Source organism: Hordeum vulgare, chromosome 1H (assembly GCF_904849725.1).
Source record: "Hordeum vulgare subsp. vulgare chromosome 1H, MorexV3_pseudomolecules_assembly, whole genome shotgun sequence".
Taxonomy (NCBI): Eukaryota; Viridiplantae; Streptophyta; class Magnoliopsida; order Poales; family Poaceae; genus Hordeum; species Hordeum vulgare.
Genome location: NC_058518.1, coordinates 429140229 through 429162292, shown reverse-complemented (window position 1 = coordinate 429162292; position 22064 = coordinate 429140229). Strand labels below are relative to the sequence as shown.

At 43.9% G+C, this 22064-nt stretch overlaps 2 protein-coding genes across 3 annotated transcripts; one reads left to right on the top strand and one right to left on the bottom strand.

Moving 5' to 3' along the window:
• Window positions 1-9447: 9447 nt before the first annotated feature.
• On the top strand, window positions 9448-10426 carry LOC123442785 (glycine-rich protein 2-like). The gene has a single exon (XM_045118922.1). It carries the CDS (start codon window positions 9527-9529, stop codon window positions 10130-10132), a length of 606 nt encoding a protein of 201 aa, XP_044974857.1. The 5' UTR covers window positions 9448-9526; the 3' UTR covers window positions 10133-10426.
• A 6332-nt stretch (window positions 10427-16758) lies between these two features.
• LOC123442770 (KH domain-containing protein At1g09660/At1g09670-like) lies at window positions 16759-21660 on the bottom strand. Of its 2 annotated transcripts, none has more exons than XM_045118911.1 (7): window positions 21611-21660; window positions 20515-20600; window positions 19818-19963; window positions 18844-18960; window positions 18621-18737; window positions 17476-17619; window positions 16759-17360 (listed from the first exon to the last, which is right to left on the bottom strand). In XM_045118911.1, exons 3-7 carry the CDS (start codon window positions 19866-19868, stop codon window positions 17202-17204), a joined length of 588 nt encoding a protein of 195 aa, XP_044974846.1. In that variant the 5' UTR covers window positions 19869-19963; window positions 20515-20600; window positions 21611-21660; the 3' UTR covers window positions 16759-17201. The 2 variants fall into 2 exon arrangements, with proteins under 2 accessions (XP_044974846.1, XP_044974838.1); XM_045118903.1 differs by lacking the exon at window positions 21611-21660 and adding an exon at window positions 21039-21600.
• Window positions 21661-22064: the final 404 nt, after the last annotated feature.

Below are 22064 nucleotides of genomic sequence, written 5' to 3'. Positions count from 1 at the left end.
GACCATGAAATGGATGAATCAAAGAGTCACATACCTCTGTTTTGAACTTTCATGTTCTTTTGCTTAGAAGAAAAATGATGGAATTAGTTTAGTTTTTCCTGTTTTCTATTTTAGCGTCCCGGAGAAAAATACCTCGAAATTAAAAGTTCTCCGATGGTCCTGAAAATTTAGTATGATTTTTTCTGAAATTTTTGAAAATTACTGGGCCTGAGAGCTGGCCTGGGGCGAGACCAGTGGGCCACAAGCCCTGCCACCGCCACCCCCTAGTGGCGGAGGGCAAGCTTGTGGGGCCCATAAAGACCCCCTCCACTCATTCCAGCTCCGAGCCTCTTCTTCCACCTCCAGAAAAAATTGTTTAGCAACTCAAACCCGTGTTCTTGCTCATTTGGCTATGATTTTCGATCTCCTTGCTCAAAGCACCATTCTCCGAACCGTTTTGGGGAAATTACTCCTTGGTAAGTGACTCCTCCATTAGTCCAATTAGTTTTTGCTCTAGTGCTTTATCTTTCGCGTATTCTTGCTACCTTGGTGACCCTGTTCTTGAGCTAGAAAGGTTGATTTTAGCTGGTCCCAAGTAGTTTTAACGCGTGATACGGTCTCTAGGCACTAGTAGGAGTAGTTGCTACAAGTTGGGTTAATCTTTGTTCACTTTTCTTTCGAAGTCTCTAAAAATTTCAGAATTTTTCAGAGCTAGAGAAAGGAAAAGATGAAGAGGTTCTTGAGAGGCTCTTCAAGCCGTAACCCCAAGGAGGATGAGAAGAACCACCCCAAGTACGTAGTCCCTCGAGTCACAGAAGTTTGAGCATGCGAGTGGCCAAGTGATGATCTTTTGCGCGTCGCTGGGCTTTATGAAGACTTTTATTACTTGGTGAAGAACGCAGGTCTTACTGCGTTCGTTGAAGGTAAGTGCTCACAATACCTCCTCCTCACCAATATTTTCGTGGAAAGCTTCAACTTTTATCCGAGGAAGAATCCTCCCATGGTTGAGTTCATGATATACGACATCCCCCAGTGCATGACACTACAGGATTTTTGCAATGTATGCAAATTACCTTATGTTGGGGATATCCGTGACCCTCGTCCACGGGACTTGGAGGATTTCATTGGTTCTATTGCTGTTGGAGAGGAGAGAGGAGTGTCTCGCGCTAGAATTGCGAGCATACATTTTCCTGTGCTTCGGTACTTCTCATTATTTGTGGGGAAATGTTTGATTAGCCGTGGGGAGGCTGGATCACTTAGTTCTCCAGACCTTGCGGTTTTGCGCGAAGGTCTTTATAGCAATAAGACTTACAACCTAGGTGCTATAGTGGCCCAGCGATTGAACATCAATCGTTCCAAGGGTGTCGTCTATGGAGGTATCTATGCTACCCGTCTTTCCAGACACTTTGAGATACCCATTAGACTGTGAGAGGAAGGAGAAATGCTTCTCCCTGAAAAATATCTGGATTATGACAGCATGGTTCGCCATGATTTTCTGGATAGAGATGCTAGTAGACGGATGATTTACCATTGATTATGCCATTGATATTAGTTTACCGTGAGACCTTTGTGTCACTTGCTTATGTGGTTAACTTGTGATCTTGCTGAAATTATGGTTATGAGTTAGACATAGTTGCAACAACAAGATCAAACAGAGTTTGTCAAAGTTTTTCTTTCTCTCTCAGTTTGTCAACTGAGTTGCTTGAGTACAAGCAAGGTTTTAAGCTTGGGGGAGTTGATACGTCTCCATCGTATCTACTTTTCCAAACTCTTTTGCCCTTGTTTTGGACTCTAATTTGCACGATTTGAATGGAACTAACCTGGACTGGCGGTGTTTTCAGCAGAATTGCCTTGGTGTTATTTTTGTGCAGAAATCAAAGTTCTCCAAACATCCTGAAAATTTACGGGGAGCATTTTTGGAAAATATGAAAAAAAACTGTGCCAAGATCCACCTGAGGGGGTGGGCCAGTGGGCCACAAGCCCTGCCTCCGCCACCCTCCTGGTGGCGGTGGGCAAACTTGTGGGGCCCACATGGCTCTGCCGCCCCCAATCTCAGGTCTATAAGTTCACTTTCGTCCGAAAAAAATAAAAAGAGAAGATTTCGTCGCGTTTGCGATACGGAGGCGCCGCCACAACCCGTTCTTCATCTGGAGGGCAGATCTGGAGTCTGTTTTGGGCCCCGGAGAGGGGAAATCATCACCATCGTCATCATCAACCTTCTTCCCTCTCCAATTCCATGAAGCTCTTCGTCATTCGTAAGTAATCTATTCGTAGGCTCGCTGGGCGGTGATGAGTAGGATGAGATCTATCATGTAATCGAGTTAGTTTTGATGGGGATTGATCCCTAGTATCCACTATGTTCTGAGATTGATGTTGCTACTACTTTGCCATGCTTATGCTTGTCACTAGGGCCCGAGTGCCATGATTTCAGATCTGAAATTATTATGTTGTCACCAATATATGTGTGTTTTAGATCCGATCTTGCAAGTTGTAGTTACCTACTATGTGTTATGATCCGGCAACCCCGGAGTGACAATAACCGGAACCACTCCCGGTGATGACCATAGTTTGAGGAGTTCATGTGTTCACCAAGTGCTAATGCGTTGGTCCGGTTCTTTATTAAAAGGAGAACCTTAATATCCAGTAGTTTCCTTTTGGACCCCGCTGCCACGGGAGGGATGGACAATAGATGTCATGCAAGTTCTTTTCCCTAAGCACGTATGACGACACACGAAATGCATGCCTACATCACATTGACGAACGGGAGCTAGCCACATATCTCTCCGTGTTATAACTGTTGCATGATGAATATCATCCAAACAAATCACCGACCCATTGCCTACGAGTTTGTCCTACTGCTGCTGTTACTTCTCTTGCTCTGCTGTTACTACTGTTGCTACTGTTGTTACTTGTCTTGCTCTGCTGCTGTTACTTGTCTTGCTCTGCTGCTGTTACTTGTCTTGCTCTGCTGCTACTGTTGCTACTTGCTACTGCTATCACTACTGTTGTTCCTTGCCACTGCTATTACTCGTTACACTGCTGCTACCTGCTACAATCTTGATCGCTGGTCGTTGACGGGAACTGACAATTTCCGTCCACGAGGCAACTTGGCGCCATTGATACAATCGTTAGGAATAGTCTGCCGTCAACGGATCGTTTCTGACACCGTTGTTATCATACTACTTTGTTGTTTACTACTTTGCTTGTAGATACTAATCTTTCAGGTGTGGTTGAATCTGACGCATTCAGCTGCTAATACTCGAGAGTATTCTCTCACCTCCTGTCTGGCGTACCAACAAATTTGGATCGAATACTCTACCCTCGAAAACTGCTGCGAACCCACGCGCTGGTGGGCCGTCAACAACATTCTTCTAGTTTCATTGTTGGGGAGTGCTAGTAGCATTCTTCTGGTGCCGTTGCCGGGGAAGGTTTGTTGTCACAGAATCAGCATTCGTCTAGCTATTGCTAGAGAGTGTGAGTCAGTTCCCAGGCAGGAGGCCTCGCCTCTTTTGATCGATGTATCTTTTGTGCTAGCCTTCTATAAGGCAAAGCTTGTCGACTTACATTTGTACTAAGATATTATTTGTTTCCGCTCACTCGTTTGATTCCACGCTTATGTATTCGAGCCCTAGAGGCCCCTGGCTTGTAATGTGAAGCTTGTATAACTTTTTTGTGTCTAGAGATGTGTTGTGATATCTTCCCGTGAGCCCCAAATGTTGGTTGTACACATTTGTGTGTATGATTAGCGTACGATCAAAATGGGGGCGTCACAAGAAAGTACCTCTCTACTGTGACAATGAGAGTGCTATCAAGATCGCCTACAACCTAGTACAACACTAGAAGACAAAGCACATTCAGATACGACATCATTTTCTTCGTGATCATGTGTTAAAGGGCGACATCGTCATCGAACCCGTGAAGTCAGAAGAGTAGTTGGTTGATATTTTCACAAAGCAATTGGATGAGAAGAGGTTTTGCATGCTACGGTGTGATCTAAATACCTTAGAGTCCTCAAATGTCCAGTGAATGGACACACATCCTAACGCTTATGCGTGTTGATGACTTTGATGCACAACACACGAAGTGACGTTTGTCTTCAACTCATGAAGTCATACACTCTAAGTGTGAATACATTAATAAAGAATAAGACTCCAAAGCGCCACAATACTTGTGCTTCGTGTCTGGGTCAAACATTCTTATACGATGGGCAACGCCACCAACCCCTCCCGAAGACATTGCTTTTACCTTCGTATCTTCATCCATGTCTTCAGTGATTTGAGTTCATCTTCAAATTTTGTGGTTGTCTTCGAACTTGAACACTTGTCATTTGAATACGTCATATGAGACACTATGGAGTTCTGTCCTCTAGAGCATCTTGCCTATAGCAATATCTTCGACTTTTATATAGGCAAATGTGATCAGACCTTTACACCTCATCTATGCTTATATCTCCTAACACTGTTCAATTCCAGTCATATGCATTCTAATTGACACGTGTTGATTGTCTTTGCGGCATCATTGCTTGTCGAAGACAAATCCAACCAAGAAGTTAAAATGTTTTTCACACCTATCATTCTACCGCCCAAAACGGCACAATTACCGCGCCTGGCATAGCAGATCGGAGGTAGTGGGTTGTCACATGTGTTGCATGCTTGCCACGTGCCCCATTAAGCCAAAGAGTCCAGGATAAATCAGGCCAAACATACCGAATGCTCTTGTTTTACCCCATCCTTATAAATACAAAGCACCAAGCTCCATTATTACTCTTACCTCTCCATCTCCGCCTCCAAGCTCCAAACCATAGCGTCGTCGCTAGGTTCCATCATCGTCGGAGAAGAAGCGCTTTGTTGCCATGACTTCCTCACCAACGTACTCATGCAGGCCACGACCATCTTCGTCCATCGTAGTCATCTGCCACCACCAAGCTAGGGGTGGCAGATCGAACTGCTCGGCTTCTTCGCCTTGTCGAACAGTTCTTCTCGTTCTTCACCGTGGTAAATAAATCGCTGATTTTTACCACTCGATTGATCTTAAAAGTTACCATAAATCTTCAAAAGTTGTTTTTCCACTATAGTTCCAACAACTCTCAACAAATCTATCTCTATTTGCTCAATTATTTTACTTTTTAAAACTATGGGTTGATTTCTCACTTGTGCAATTCTCGGACTTGTACAAATCTGAAACCACCTTGTCTTGAGAAAAAGTGAAAGTCTTAAGTGAATGAGGCCAATATCTTCACACAGTGTTTTAGCTTCAAAATCTTCTAAGAATGCAAATGACCTCGTCTATTCCCTCGCATCTCTAATTCTTTCACACATACATGTTTGTGGCATAATCACTTGGATCTCATAGTCTGAATTCGTTTGCACACTACTTGCAGATACATCTGGACTCACCTCGATCCTGCTCTAACCTAAATCCATGTGTGAAGTATTTGACCAAGTTGACGACAATGGCCAGAGTCAACACTCCCAAGAAGGGTGGAAGGCAAAGACGTCTGAATACTGCAAAGGAACTTCCACCAGATCTCTATGAATGATACAAGTATGATCTAGAAGATACTTACCACCAGCGCAAGACCTGGATCCAATGGATCCGAAGATATTGGGTCGAGGAGTGGTTCAACTACCACTTCGTCACAAATGAATATGCCAAGAAAATTCCAAGAAGGCTCCATGGACACATATAATCTACAAAAATCTGCATCCGAAGACAAAGGCTGAAGCTTTACATATTGGCTTCTACCCGTGCATGGTACGACCTCCTACGCCTGAGCGGTCAGATCCATCAAGCATCCATGGTCGCGTTGCAACAGAGGACACATCTGATGAGGAAGATCAGTCTCTTGTTGCACGTACGAAGCTAATGGAGAAAGCAAATGCTTCAAAGCCTAAGACTGCAAAGGCTTTAAGGCCAACAACTGCACCTCAAGCCTCCAAATCAAGACCAGCTGCAGCAGCTGAAACTGAGGAAGAATCTCGCATCACTGGGAGACTAAAGCAAAAACATGTCAGTGCCCGTGGACAACAACCATCCATCTCTTCGAAGGATGCGGCCAATATGATAGAATTATCGAGTGATGAATTTGATGATGAACCCCTCACAAGGCTGATTCAACAAAAGAAGAGGCAAAATGCCTCGAAGACTTGCCTTTGATAGATGCAACAATCGTAAACTAGTTCGTTGATGAATGGTTTACTGATCCCTTGCTCACCATCGACGCCCTACAACTTCCCATTGGACTTAGGGTCACATTCGAAGGACTGGTGAACGAAGAGCTCACTGTTTCTCAGAAGGTTGTGCAGCAGAGAGAGAAGATACGTTGTGAGAAGGCTCTTTTCAAGAGAAATGTGCACAAGCTCACAACCACACAGATTTAGGGATATCAGATCATTATGAAAGATCTCAAAGCTGAATTTGATAGACATTGTGAAGCTATCAAAGGTACAATTGAGTGTATCAAGAAGAAGATTGGGCAGATGGTAAATAATCACAATGCAATGTTGAAGCGCAAAGCACCTGGCCAGCTTACACTTGACCCCAGAATCAACAAACGATCAAGGCAAGGCTCATTGTCTTCGATCCAGCCTACCTCTACACATCAAGACATGCCAAGCATTGTCTTCCTTGCTCGCTTCTCAAACACAAGAACATCCCCTCCTTCCTCTGTTGTAACCAGCAACAAGACCAAGCAAGGTGAAGCTGAAGCCAGGAAACACAAATCTGCTCGTGCTTCCAGAGCTCAACCAGTTAAGCGACGAAAGACAAAGAAGACAAAGTCTTCGAGCTCTGCCCAAGTACCCGAGCACCCTCCATCTCCATCCACCAAACCGCCAACCCGTGAGGAGCCACTCCTTGTGATGCCAATCTCAATGGCTCCTCATGCCTCTGAAAATACTGAGAGGCAAGTTGTTCTACATGAGTCTCATACCACAGAGGCTCAAACAACTAACGATGCACCAGATGCTGAGATCACCGCAGCTAAGACAATGCAGCAACTGTCGCTTAAGACGTTGCTTCTGCTGAAGACAATGTTCAAGGAGTGACTAAACCCCGTGCCTCAACTAGATGCCCTAGTGGTATCATCGCCACTGCATGAAGGCAGTGAGTATATGGAAATTGGCACTCCTACAAGGCCAGATGTGCATGAAACCGCTCCTGAATCTCTTCAAAGTCCACTTTTGACACTTGTGGCAAGACTCCTAGAATCGCCATTTTCACCAATGGAGGATGAAGCCACTGAACCTGTGTCGCCTCTCAAAAGGCTTCGCAAAGGACCAAGGCAAGCCACTTCTTCGATGCAAAGCATCCCTGAAGATGAAGTGTGTGTGACTTCGACTCCAACAGTCGATGAAGTTCTCAGGCTTGAAGATATTGCTCGTGATCAGCCTGAAGTCGAAGCCAAAGCAACATAAGATATTGCTGTTGTTGATGTTGTTGCACTTGATGACCCTCCTATGTCTGCTACACCATCCACCGACTTCAATGCTGAGAACATTATGATGGCTCGTAACAGGGAAGGACAAATGGTCCTACCAGATGGCCAAGGCTTGAAGCACGTGCAAGAATGGGGCCGCAATATGAGTTCAACATCTTTCGCTACCCACGAGTTATGAAGCCTATGCCGAGGCTGCCAAGCATTCGCCACCAAGGACCAGGTCGCCCCATTCTCTTCACTGTCCAACGCTTAAGACTGAACAATACTTTCTATGACTCTCACAGAAATCCATACACGAAGGCTAAGATCCAATCTGAAAGGTTTTGGAGCATGCCTCGGTGCGACTACTATTCAGATGTGCTCTATGGACAGAACCAGATCTCCCCTCGTAAGCATCTTAGCTTTGAAGCAATGAGTGGTCTTCCGTGTTTTGATCAAGCCCTCGATTGTCTTCAAGATGTTGGACTGTTGCTATTTGTCACTAACCATGAAGATTGGAATGAAGAAATGATTCTTCAATTTTATGCAACTCTCCACATCTCTCGCTATGGAAGAGATATGAAGACATGGAAAATGGACTTCATGATTTGAGATGAACATGTCCAAGCTCCTACAATGGAATTCTTTGCCACCACACCACTTGCCGCATTTGGTGAAGACTTAGATCCAAGATCCGCAACTTATGCTGAAGCCACTCGCAACATATTCCAGTCACGCGAGCCGAATATGATTGACATGCTCGTCGGGATGAAGCCTTTGGCCCGAGATGTTGATCTGCCCACAAGCTTCTTTGTCAATGATCTTCAAGATCCGTCGAGGACTATATACCATATTCTTTGTCATACCATATGGCCGATCAAAGGGCATTCATCTTCAAGCAAGCTGCAAGGTGCGTTGAAGACATTGGTCTATAACACTGTCTATGGCATCAGGTTCAATCTTCAAGATATATTTCTCACAACCCTAGCTGCCAATAGCATCAACCTGTTTGAACTCAAGATCTATGCACTATGGATCATACGCTTCATGAAGTGCCGCACACATACAAGGTTTTTGCCTTCTCCTCACAACCATGGGATATATCTTTTAGAAGTGGCGGCGTTCCGATGTCGTAACCTTCTTGAAGACACCGCCTTGAAGCCCACGGTTCGTCGTGTGTGGCTTCATCTCTTCACACTGGCGTGTTCATGGTTGAAGTCCCTGTTTGCTCTCGTAGTGCTAGGGAAGGTGTTGTTGCGCTTAGCGTCTATGTATCCTCTTTTGGGTGTGTGAGTGTGTTGTGGTGACGTGCGTATGTACCGGATTATTGATGATCATTGCTTTATATATAACGCGGGACGAAAGACTTTTTTGGTAAATCTGAGTGACCTAATTTTAAATTGGAGTCCACAATTTATTCCTAGGCCTCTAAAATTAGTGAGCTTTAAAAACATAATACGAGGGAGCTTCTTGAAGAAAATGTTGATCCAATCAAAATTGAGTGACCCAATTCCAATTTAAAGACCTTAATTGATTGTAAGGCCTCTAAAACTAGGAAACTTAATATATTAGTATTAGTATATATGCAATGCTCCAAAAGGTATACAATTGAGCAACGTATTTGAAGGACACATTCAAATATGACGTGGTGGAAAAATTCGTGTGGATGAAAAAAAATCAATGGATAATTATGATGGAAGAGGAAAAGAAACACTATCTAAATTGACGAAGATTTCTGCATGGGAGAAAAAGAAACACTATTTATTTTTTAAGCAAATAGAAAATTACTAGAAACAGTTCATGCGTTGTATAGAAAAATAATAATATACCACACTTTTTTTCTTTTGACTTCCAAATATAGCACACTCTATTGGAAGTGCCTCGCGTGCCACATTGTTTTTTGTTTTTTGCAAAGCCTTCCAGAAAAAAAAAAGAACACGCACAGCCACTTTGGGCCATGGAAAAACAGCAGGTCCAACTTAGCTGTGTGGTCGGGCCTCAAGGCTGCTGTAGAAGCCCAACTAAAAGGACTATTTATCTAGACCCCCCACCTCCTCCATCAGCCTCAGCCACCACACCGATCTAGGGTTTCCTGCTAGGGTTTTAGTCCTTCGTTTTCGGCGGCGCAAGATGGGGGAGAGAGTGAAGGGAACCGTGAAGTGGTTCAACGTCACCAAGGGGTTCGGCTTCATCTCCCCGGAGGACGGCAGCGACGACCTCTTCGTCCACCAGTCCGCCATCAAGGCCGACGGCTACCGCAGCCTCAACGAGAACGACGTCGTCGAGTTCGATGTCATCACCGGCGACGACGGGCGCACCAAGGCCTCCGACGTCACCGCACCAGGAGGAGGCGCTCTAGCCGGTGGCTCCCGCCCTGTCGACGGCGGTGGTGACCGCGGGGGCCGCGGCGGGGGCGGCTACGGCGGTGGCGGCTACGGTGGTGGCGGTGGCGGCTACGGCGGCGGCGGTGGCGGCTACGGCGGTGGAGGTGGCGGCTACGGCAGCGGTGGCGGTGGCGGCCGCTACGGAGGAGGAGGCGGCGGCCGCGAGTGCTACAAGTGCGGCGAGGAGGGCCACATCTCCAGGGACTGCCCCCAGGGCGGTGGTGGTGGTGGTGGCGGCGGCTACGGTGGCGGTGGCGGCCGTGGTGGCGGCGGCGGCGGCGGCGGCGGTGGCTGCTTCTCCTGCGGCGAGTCCGGCCACTTCTCCCGCGAGTGCCCCAACAAGGCTCACTAGGCGGCGCAGCCCGTCAGATCTGAGTGCCCCGTTCCCCTTCGTTCCTTTTCCTACCGCCTGACTCTGCAGCAAGTCATACATATACCTATCAGTATTAGTATATGTCGCCGTAGTGTTACCCCGTGCTTCCCCTAGGAAGAAGAATCGACGATGCGAGATTGGTTCCAGTAGTATTGCTGGTGGCGTGTTGTTTGTTCGAAGTTATCTTTGTCGTGTCGTCTGATGTGGACAGACTGATCTATCTCTATGTATTGGATGGAATGAACTAAGTTATGCAAGTCGAGTTATGCTGTCTGCCTATTGATCTCGATTAAACTCGCATATTACTTTCATTTTTCCCAAAACAAAACTGCTGATTGTTTTTCATCTCGTGCAGAGTCAGTTTTTCAGTTGGTCTGTGTGTCCATCTCAGGGCGTGTTACAGTTTCTCTATGTTTTCTGTTCCTTTTTCTGTGAGCTTGCATCATTGTTCATTCTATCAGTATTTGGTGTTAATTTATATATGTCGTATTCTAGCATGTTCAATAGCATTCTATAATGTTCATTGTTCAATAGCGTAAAGTATGCTTGTTTAGCGTTTGCTGGATGGATTGTGGAAATAGCATGCTTAAGTATTATGGTTCAGAGTGTAGTATTAGTAGTATATATGTGAAGAGATTAGTTTTTTCCGTGTCATATTTCAGTCATTTTGTGTTTGATGCATGAAAGAACAGCCCCACTATTTATGTGGTTTTGTTTTGCTTGCCAATCTTAGTAGTTGTGTGTACTGAAATCAGAAGAAGGTTTGGAAGCTATGTTTTGCTTACAGTCTCTATGGTTTCTGTCCCTTGCTCTATGTGCTTGCATCATTGCTCAGTCTTACCAGTATCTGTCTTCATTCGCTGAGCTCTTGCATGGCAATGGCTTCTTATGTCTGCTATTTTTACATATAGCAGTTTTTTCATAGTCAAGGCCGTTCATCTCAGTATTTTAGCACCCCATTTTTCTTCAGTTTTTCATTCTTCATGACCGATCAATCATGCTGAAGGCTACTTGCACTTATTTTTGTCTCTCTTTGTCTTCAACCTCTCTTAATTTCATCTTTTAGCCTTTTAATTCTCATCTTTTTTCTTCAGCTTTATAATTTTCTTTGTTCATCATAATTTCTGTTTACAAGTTTCTCAAATTTTGTCCATGGCGCATTGCAGTATCTATTCAATCTATCATATTGTTGTAATGATTATGATCATTTTATCCTTCCTTTCGGAAGTGATAAACAAAGAGGCACCCAGGGTTGGAAACTTTCTTTTGCAAGTTTTTTATTCATTTGCACGTATTGTTTTACCTGACGGTCTATTTTAAGTACAGCCATGCTGTAAATCAGCCACTTCGGCTCATTTTGTACCCGATGAGCAGAGATTATAGTTTGCTTTCTATGAAACTGGGCTACATGCCTTTTTTCTCTAAAATTCAATTGCATTCTAGTCATAAGTGGACACTTGTGCTGATAATCCAAGTTGACTACTTTTGTTAGCTATTCAGATTTCAGAGAAGATGTTGCCATATTCCTTTACTGCAGGCTAAATTATTGTTGTTAATTTAAATTGTTGCTGTCATCTTTCTATGTCTTTGTCAAGTCCTCTGCTTTAATTACTTTTTCTTCAGTCTTCTGTGTCTTTTATCTCATCAGGATTTAGTGTGTGTTTCTTCTGTCTATAGATTTCAGTGCTACATCAGATATATCTGTACCAACTCACAATTTTATTGAACTTGCAAGGCCATTTTTTCTTGCCGTAAGTTTTTGTACCACTATGTTTTCTTTCTCCAGAGATGATCATATTTATGTATTTTACTGTGTGCCAATTTAGATGTGGTGTCAGGTGGATGAATGACTAGGAAGAATCCTGAAATCATAGATTTTGGTGTCAAATTAGTACTCTGCATGTGTATATTAATTTTTTTTTATTTGTGATGCTTATCATGTGCAACGTCGGATCAATTTTTCTTGATTTTTAGTTGTAGAGAGTATGATTTTAGGAGTTCATGGGCAATCTTGAATTCCAGGACTAGTTCTGATTTTGTTACTTTGGCCAACGAGCTCAGTGAGTGCTAGCATGGTACTCCCTCCGTCCCAAAATTCTTGTCTTAGATTTGTCTAAATATGAATGTATCTAGTCACGTTTTAGTATTTAGATACATCCATTTCTAGACAAACTTAAAAGACAAGAATTTTGGGACGGAGGGAGTATGTTTTAACTCGTCTAGCTGGGCAACTTGTACCGTCTATTTGGTTTTTGTATAGATGGCCTGATTTCATATGCTTGGCTGGAAATTTCCCTTGTAAATTTCATGTTTGTTTCCCAACAGTGCTGGCTGGAGGATTGGCTATCATGAATATCAATCCAAGGATGAAAAGAGCAACAACAGAAAAGGCATTCCATTTACATCACCAGGATTTTAGTTTGTTTCTCCAGCCTTTTCTCTCTGTTTTCACTCTGAGATGCCAGTGCTATATCCTTTTCAAAATTTTCAACATGCAAAGGCTGCCTGTCCTTTTTTACATTTTTGCCTTTGGTCTTTGTGTCACTGTTCTGGTTCTCACCGATACGATTTGGACATGATATTGTGTCAAGCCAGCTAGTTTTCCGTACTGTGAACATGAACCGGGGAGGAATTACATGTTTAATTCTACAGAAACTGTGTTCTTATTTTTCAATCCATGCATGGTTTATTCCCTCTCTATTTGTATGCCGACAACACCATCAACCTAAAACTGCAGTTTCAGTTTAAACGTTGAGCAAGGTGCTGTCCGCTGGTTGTTATTGGGTCTGGAAGATGAAACCACCCGTCAGTTAGTTAGTCATATTTTTGACCACGTGTAACAACATGATTGGGCATAACAGCTGACCGTTGAATAGACACTTGAGAAGAACACGATTGAAACCAAATAGAACTGCCCTGTAGAACAAGCAACTCCCTCGCACGCGAACATGTGGCGTCGCGGCATGATGAAGATAAGCAGGTTTTATACGGCCCTGATTGGCCTTTTGTTTTGGTGTCAGGACTTGAAGATATTTCGCAGTAGTAATGGAGTAGTTCACGATGAGCCAGTCAAACTAAACATCCAAGGGTATTGCCGAAACGGGATGACCGTTTTGGTTCTTGAGTGCATATGCTTAGTAAATTTAAAATAATATTAGTAAATAAATTTTAAAATTTTCTTTTTTCTTTGTCTTTGTTAGAGTAACAAGCGTGTTTGATAATTTCATGCGAAACGGGATATGAGTGCTTTGTCGGTGAAAGAAGCAAAATTAAGGGTAACATTTGGCATTTAAAGTTTTTTAAACGGAGGTAAAAATTACCTCATCTATTAATTAAGTAGAAAAGAATCGTCAGTTAATTACGGAAAATCGGACGAAAACCAAAACAATAATGGCCAAACTCACTCCCATAAACTGAAACACTTTAGGCAGAGCCCACCTAAAACGACGATATGTCGACCTGCGTGGAGACAACGCATTTCCAACTCTCACGATGAATTGAGAAAAACAAAACGAGGCACGACCAGCGCCACGGTAGATCACCGAATGGGCTACCATCAGCCATTCATCATACACCACACGTCTCCATCGTCGTAGCTTCGACTCCATAGAAACAAACAATTTGAGGCAATACTATGGACACGTCGGAGAAGAGCCGACAACCGCAACCATTGCCGCGTCGCCGACCTCGCTCCCACCATCATCGTTGCAATAGAAGTCTGGACGCAATAGTGATACTCTCAGGGCCGCCGCCCTGACATCCACCGCTCTGTAGCACCCAACGCAAACAACCAGCACCGCCTTTCGGGGCCGCCGCCTCGACATACCACCGCTCCCTTCGAGCAGCAACACCGCACAACATAGTTGCCCGTAGCCCACGCTGCTCGAGGGCAACCACTCGCAGATTATGAACGCCGCACCACATACGGGGCCGCCACTCCGATGTAAAGTCACACCACCCCCTCTAGGGCACATCAACCAAGGCGACACCCCTACCGCCCAAGCGGGACAAGGATGCCATCAGATCAATGTCGAGATAGAGCCCCACCTCATAGAGTTGCCACTCACATTGTTCCCGAGATCGCCTTCTCGACGCACCAACAGAAACCACCTCCAGCCGCCACCCAGACGTCCAGTGTCCCTGACGACGAAGAGATCCGTGCAAACTACAGTATGCTGACTCTTCAAGGCGATGCCTCAAAGAAGGAAAAGACGTAGCCGCCGACATCGCTCGCTTCGACCATCCGAAGCTAGAGATTTCTCCCGGAGAGTCGTGCAATGAAGTTCCACGACAACGCCTTCAAGAAGGGGAACGACGCTATGGCGCCGCTGTTGCCGGCACCGACCAGAAGTCAGGGCTGGGTTTTCAGCTGGAGCTCCATCACACCTTCGAATCCGAAGAGAACCGAAGCATTGCATAACACACAATCCCCATGCTCGGCGTCCACCGGCTTCACCCGCCACCGCGCCTCGAGCGCATCGTCACCATCAGGCCCACTCCCTGCAACAGATCTGCACCGCATGAAGGTATCAGCGCCGCGCCCTGCGCCACCCTACACCGCCTCGTCGATCGTTGGACACAAGCACCCCGCTTCGTCGCGCCACCTTTTCGCACCAGACCCGCTTGACCGTTGCGCCCACGCCCGGAAGCGAAGGCCACCGTCGTGTCGCCCCTGCCGTCGGACCCTCGAACTGCGTCAGCCATCGTCGAAGCCACGTCCGCATGCCTAGCGGAGCATGGCGAACTCGTACGCTAGATCCACCCATGCGTCGTCCACACAGGAGCCCCGCCGCCACCCTCCCTCGAGCTTGGCCGGGCTTTGTCGGCGAGCTCCTCAGGCAGTGGCGAGGAGCTGGGGCAAAGCATGGTGGGGAGTAGTCGGCGTCGGTGGGTTCCCTCGAGTCGCTACCCACCCTCGAGTCGCCCGAGAGAGGAGACGCGGGGGTTGGGGGTGGTTGAAGTCTCCTTCATCCAAAGTTCTTTTTCACAAGTCAAAATGGTTAAGCTTTCCTCCTAAAAAAAATGCAGGTAGCACTTGGATGTGACAATGAGCATATCTATTCTCTATATTTATTTTTGCCATTTTCAACAAACATTTTGATGGCAGAAGCAAGGGGTGAATTGGATTTTCGCGAAAGATACTCCCATTTGTAGAGGTTTGTTTCTAGTGATCCTGCCGACACATTCAGCCCTAGTAACCAATCTTGATTCGTCCCCCAAACCATGTGCCACGATCCCAAATAACCAAGCTAAAATACGCTGCCTGCAGGCTCATGGCCCCAGATCTTCAACAGTAAGTGCATTTGTGTAGCATCCCAATGCCCATTTCTATATGTGCAACTGTCGACCTGCACCTGCTTGTCTGGCTCCGCTGTCTATACGTAGCAGTACTTGAGTTCAAAACTGGCTTGCAAAATGTAACCTGACCTTTATGCATCCTTGCTAAGTAAGGCTCGCTCAATGATACTTTGCCATGATACAAGGCAAATTTAACCACTTGTGCTGTCAATCCCTCCCCCATTTCGTCGGCATGTCATGATACAAGCTTAATCTGAATCCAGCAGTCTCTTGAGTGCTGAAGAAACAAGGCACGTAACTTGCTGATTAAGACCGGAAGCTCCATTGGAGAGCTTAGTGCAAAGTACGAATAGACCATTATGGGACTTGGTCTATTCCTAAGTCTAAGGCGACCATTTGTTGACATTATGGGACACATGTCGGTATTGCGATTTTCATGATAAAGAGAATGTCGGAGAACATCATGGTGGCTGAAGTCTGAGGCCTACTAATGGCCGATCGAGTCTTCGAGACGATGAGGACTTTGCTTGGTGATTCGTGACTAGTAACAGCGGCATCAGCAAGAGGGGGCGGCAACACAAGAGGAGTAGAAAGTCTTAGCTTTCACGATAAAAACCCAAAGTATGATCTTAATTGGTTGTATCTAACAGTGGCCTTGTTCAAGGCATTGTTTTGAGAGCACAAATTTTCTTCAGGTCTAAAATCTTAGATCGATGATCGGGCGACGACGATGCTTGTGCACTGTTTTCTTCTTGAAGACATCGTTTTTGAAAAATATGAACTTCGGACGTTGTGCTGCAGTTACAAGAAATTGATCGTTGTAGCGGGATCTTTTTTCTTTATTTTGTTGATGGTTCTGTGCATCCATGATCCGTAATAGGACATTTCGTTGTTGCGGAGGCCAGATGTAATTGATATCTTCGCGATATTAATATATTTTCCTTTTAAAAAATGTATATGAAGTAATTTTCTCAATTCATGTGTTCCCGAGCATTTGTCGGTAAAAGGATGGGTCTTGAAATGATGGTAGAGCCATCTGGATCCGTGGAGGAGCAACTTCGTTGTAGGGTACATACCACACATCACAGTTCATGAGTCATGCCAATAAAGGCATGTACAACGAAATCACATATGGCGATCATCATGGTGTTACAACAGCACGGCAATCATCAGGACGTTACAACGGCAGAGACATGCTTACTAGGAGTACGAGCCAATTTAGCCTACTAAAACTATAAATATTTCGATACAATGGGAGTACGAGGCGAGTGATCTTCATGATGTTGCTTGCGGTTCATACATTGGAATACCATTGGGAAAACAAATCTTATTTAGACTTGCACCAACCATGGCTGTCCACAAGAAAAAGCAAACACCTCTGACATGTTACAACTGACAAAAAAACCTGATTATTTTGCGCAACTACATTACTTCGAACCACCGACCAATCGCATTAACTAATCCGAATCGATAACGTTAATATTTGGGAGTCATATAGATACACAGAGAATAATCAATAAGACCAAACAGCAAGCCCCGATTCCACGAGCAGACATAATTCATTTCTTTCATAGCGACCATTCATCCAAAGATATATCGCAGCTCGTGTCACAGATGCGACGAGCCTGAAGGAAGCCCTGCTGGCCCCACATATGCATCAGGAATCATTTCCAGCAGTAGAACAGGTTAGGGCGCAATCTGTTCAAATCATGGTCACCTCAGGCAAATCAGTGTTCAGAAGCACGATCGATCAGCGGCCCGTTTTCGCACGTTTCATCCCGGTGGAGTTGAAAGGTGATACACTGGGACTGAGATGGGGGCTTGGGCTTGGGCTTTCCTCCCTTAGAGTGCCATTCAGTATTGCCAATTCTCTCAGCTGCTGCTTCTTGAAGTAATCCATGGATTCATCCTGGTTATATGTAATACCATTAGCAGGAGAGGTAACACCGACTTAATTCAATAAACAAAATGAGGACATGGAAAGGTGGGAACTGGGACAGACAATAAGATATAAAGGGACATACTACTGGTTTGAGAAGATCTTCCAGTATGACCACAGCCTGGTTTAAGCGCGCATCAACGATATCCGCCGGGAACTCAGCTTCGATAAGCACATGCAGTGGTTCGTTTAAGTGCTCGTAGCCAGGCTTATCTCTAAGCTTGTTTTCCTATTCAATAACAAAATCAGCTTTTCAGAACCTCTCCAATGGTTTTTGGTAGTCACGGGATGAGTGGAATTGTCAAACACAAGAGTTAATTCTATTAAGCCAGATTTTAGTAACTACTCCCTCCGTTCCTAAATATAAGTCTTTTTAGAAATTTTACTAGGGGACTACATACGGAGCAGAATGAATGAATCTACACTATAAAATATGTCTATATACATCCGTATTTAGTCTTTTAGTGGAACCTCTAAAAAGACTTATATTTAGGAACGGAGGGAGTAGCAGTTGTCTTATTTATGCATGTGCCAACTAAAATTGCATGAGTGCATGTTTTCAAAATGGATACCAATGAAATAAGTTATAGAAAACAATCGACATTCCATACTATCTGGGCAACAACATGAGAATATAGGTAAAATACAATATAATGAACACACCACATTTTAACTGTCAGCTCTATATGCCTACCACATGCACTACTAGTCGATCTTTCATGGACCATAATATCAAATGTTACTAGTGATCAAACTTAGTATATGGAACCTAGAAGGTTTATTGGGACTTTCTGACTGTTTGTGGGTAAATTACAAGAATTTTCATCTTAACAAGCCACGGATTGAAGCTTATGACACTAGAAATAACAAATAACTGAGCAGAATTGGAAAGGTTCTTTTACTTCAATCAATACCAATGCTGCCCATTACTACTTCAACATCTATCAGCCTTTTACCGTGAAAGGGATAATATACTACTTCTAAAAACATGGGAGTTATACATCAAACAGAAGAATTCAGGATCGACCTTCAGTTTTACATACATATCCAATTTAATTAACAAATAACAACCATACATACTATATGTCTATATCTATATTTTAACGTGCAAAACAAGTACTGTAATGGAACAAAGTCCTAAAACATCTCTAGAAAAGAAGTGATGCTAGAACATTCTAAGTGTGTTAGCAAGCAACAATTGAATGGTGGTTCTAATCTGTGTTTAATTACCTTCACAGTATCTTTCACTGAACCACGTCCACGAATATAGACTCTACACTGTGTTGTAGCTTCAACTCTTTTCAGGGAGTTTCCTCGTGGGCCCAACAAACGACCAACAAAGTTGAACTAATCATACCAAAAGATTATGGATGATTTGAATTTCGAAAATTTCATAAAAATAAAGTTAAATAGTTTATCCAAACAGCTTGAGGTGAAAGTACGCCGTACATACATTTGGATACTTTTCTGCTGGAACATCCATCCTGACAAGTTTCTTCACAACAGGACCGCCAACAACTCCGGGACCACCATTCCAGCCCATGGATGGTGAATGGTGTATCCCCATATGCTGAAGAAAGGCATTTTAATAGAATCAATGCAAAGAAATAATACAAAAGTGCTTCTATTTTGCATTGAAGATGGCCAGTATTGCCCATTAATAATTACATGATAAGAACAAGCTATACAAGTCAATCCTAGAAACAAAAACAAGTTACACAAGTCTCTTAGTTGTAATATCAGGAAAACGATATGAATAAACAGTCTGTATATCCACACCACTTCCTTAACAAAACTCAGGTTGATTTTTTACTGTATTGTCGAAATACGATCGTCATGGGTAGATGAAATTGCTGACAGGCTGTAAAGATCGGTTACAAGAACAACTGGACATCATTTAAATATTATCCTTATGAGTAGAACCAATGGTTCCTAATCATTAATCTCGTAGGAATAATTTCAGATCAAAGGCTTGGATGGGAACCACCATTGAAGTAGCAAGAACCTTGTCGTTCTCTCAAAAGGAAAAAGTCGAATCATGCCATTCTTGAATTATTTAAAGCTATTAATATCTGTAACAGTGACCGTAACTTGATTGGTGCTTTTGAAACCATTCCTATTAGTACCACAACGTACAGCTTGCCTTTTCTTTTCGTTTCATGTTAATGTGCTGGACAGCTGACTGAAACTCGGTCCTAAATTAGTTCATTGGTTCCTGCGAATTTCTAAACAGCTTCAAGGATAACATGAACTAGTGGCAGCACTGGTAGAGATTTGCATATTTGAAATAGCCATATTAGAATAAGAAAAAAAAAGTAGAGAAGGTAGATATAATCATGCCAGCATTTCTCTAACAGCTATATAGAATGTTAAGGCAGTTAGGACTTGTAAAACCAATAATCAGAAGATTGTATGAATTTGCACAACCTCTGCATGCATGCCAGTCCATCCCTCCAAATCCATTGGTTGACCATTCATAGGGTGGCCAGCTAATCTTAATGGGCTACCATAATCGAATCTCTCAGGTTCAACAAAATTTGGGTTAGGTGGCAAAGAAGATGCCCGCAAAATTTCTGCATTGAAGAAAACAAGCAGTATGAAATCCGTTAGTTCTATTCGACCTGGAACTACAACTGGAGGTTAGAGTTTAGAAATCGCCACTCAAGTAATATAGCGGTTACATTATGATACAGAAGTGAAAAGTAAGCATGTTAACTGAAAGTTATGACTGAGGAACTTCACGGTGTTAGACTGTCTCATATTCTTGTTTCGTCAATGAGTTAGTTCTACGCTTTATACAATCTCTTGCAGCAGTTTATGTGATTCGCATGAATGACATCATTTGGGACTCCAAAGTAACGGTATGGTGGAATATAACCTTGACAGGAACCATGACAAATGACTGATTACACATTCTATTTTTTCCCCTCATGAGCAGCTTTTTATATAAAAAAAAGAATGGACATGATTGTCCAAAGAAGGATATCAGTTTCTTCCAACGGACAGTGTGGATAGCTAAGAATAACAATTGGGTGAATGTATGTAGCACTCTAATGTTGAGAACTACATACACAAATAGCATCGATGTATAATTCAGAGAAAAAAGAAGAAGAAGGAAACAAACCTTGGTTTAAAAGCCTATTACAGAATGGAAGAACTTGCAGGAAGGGAACGAGTTTCTGCCTCTCGGCAAGTAACTCAGCAATATACCTGCAAAGCAAACCATCTCATTGAGTCATTGGTAAGATCAACCGCAAGTATCACAGGAACAGATTTATTTAAGAGCAAAAAAAAAAGCACCAATAATTTGCGGCCTAATCAAAAGTCAAAACAATGAACACTCTGCAAATGACCTTCACACTATCGGAGGCCAATCGAGGACATCAAGCTCATTTATTCGTAACAGCAAGCACAAATCTACCATTAGCAGGCAGTCCCCAAATCCTCAACTCGGCACATCACTACAGCGTGGGGGCATCATTTGACCATTCACGAAAATCACACCGAGACGGTCCAGATTAGGCACAAATCTCGCACGGCCAGAGTCAAATCTCACGCCCACGACGATTTTTTTCAAGCTAGTAGGATCGGCGCGAAGATAAAAACGAAAACTTGACAGCGGTTCACAAGAGGAGGGGCGGCACAGACCTCTCCCTGTCAGAGGCAGACGACCTCATGGGGTTGTGGTGGTGAGGGGAAGAATGGACGCCAGACGGCGAGTAGTGGAAGAAAGGGGGCGGCGGGATCCTCTCATCCATGGCTCCCAGCATGAAGAAGAAACCAAAGAAGAGCTCTGCAAGATTGCAATCTCTGGGCAAGCCAGGGAGCCAAGAAATCTGGAGAAGGGAGAAAGGGGAGCAGCTGGTAGCTATCAAAGCAAATGAATGTGGTGGAGGCCCTATATGGAATCCAATGAAATCTGGAAAAGACAGGAAGGTGCCAAGAACCAAGAAATAAGTGTAGGGATGGCCGATGGGTGGGGATTATATATGCTATAGATTAAATAAAAAAGGGGAGGTGATAGCTGGGTTTGCGTCAATCAATTATCGGAGCCCAGGCTGTGCGGGGGTTGGCAGCAGCGCTTTGTGGCTGCCCGCCCGCTCCTGCTGTTCTTGCTTGCTGTTCCTCCTCCCTGTACTTCAATGTCGCACCCTGTGGACGGACAGGGGGGTGGGGGGTGGGGGTGAGCGGTGAGAGGGAGGAAGAGACAAGCCGAGGACCTTGGATGCTCGCTCACTGCTCTATGCAACTCTCTATGCAGCTGCGCGTCTCACCGGTTTCTGAACTTGGGGTCATTCGAGCCCTGCGTGCCGAAAAAGCACAGCAGCGACCGAGCTCCACCCAGCTCGTTATTTATTTTGCCAAGATACTATTTCCACACATTAAAAAATCTGAAAAAAGTAATACATAGATGTGTATTCTTTTTTTTTTTGAGCTGCATAGATGTGTATTCGCAGTACACACGTATAACGAGCATTTATGCTTTCATGTAGCGTATACAAAAAGGATAAATACACAGATTAAAATGAACTTTATCTTTGTTGTATTTGAATCAGATATTTATCTTTTTTATGTAGCATGTAAATAGCCCAATTACCTGATAAAACTTTTTACATGCTTGACTATCATACATATGTATCTGTATAAAAAATATTATTTTTTTAAACTTTTAAG

Coding starts and splice junctions, on each gene's coding strand:
- LOC123442785 (XM_045118922.1), top strand. CDS start 9,527: ATGGGGGAGAGAGTGAAGGGAACCGTGAAGTGGTTCAACGTCACCAAG.
- LOC123442770 (XM_045118903.1), bottom strand. CDS start 21,160: ATGCTGGGAGCCATGGATGAGAGGATCCCGCCGCCCCCTTTCTTCCAC. Junction 20,601..21,038: donor TCTGCCTCTGACAGGGAGAG/GTCTGTGCCGCC, acceptor TTTGCTTTGCAG/GTATATTGCTGAGTTACTTG. Junction 19,964..20,514: donor TAATAGGCTTTTAAACCAAG/GTTTGTTTCCTT, acceptor TCTTCAATGCAG/AAATTTTGCGGGCATCTTCT.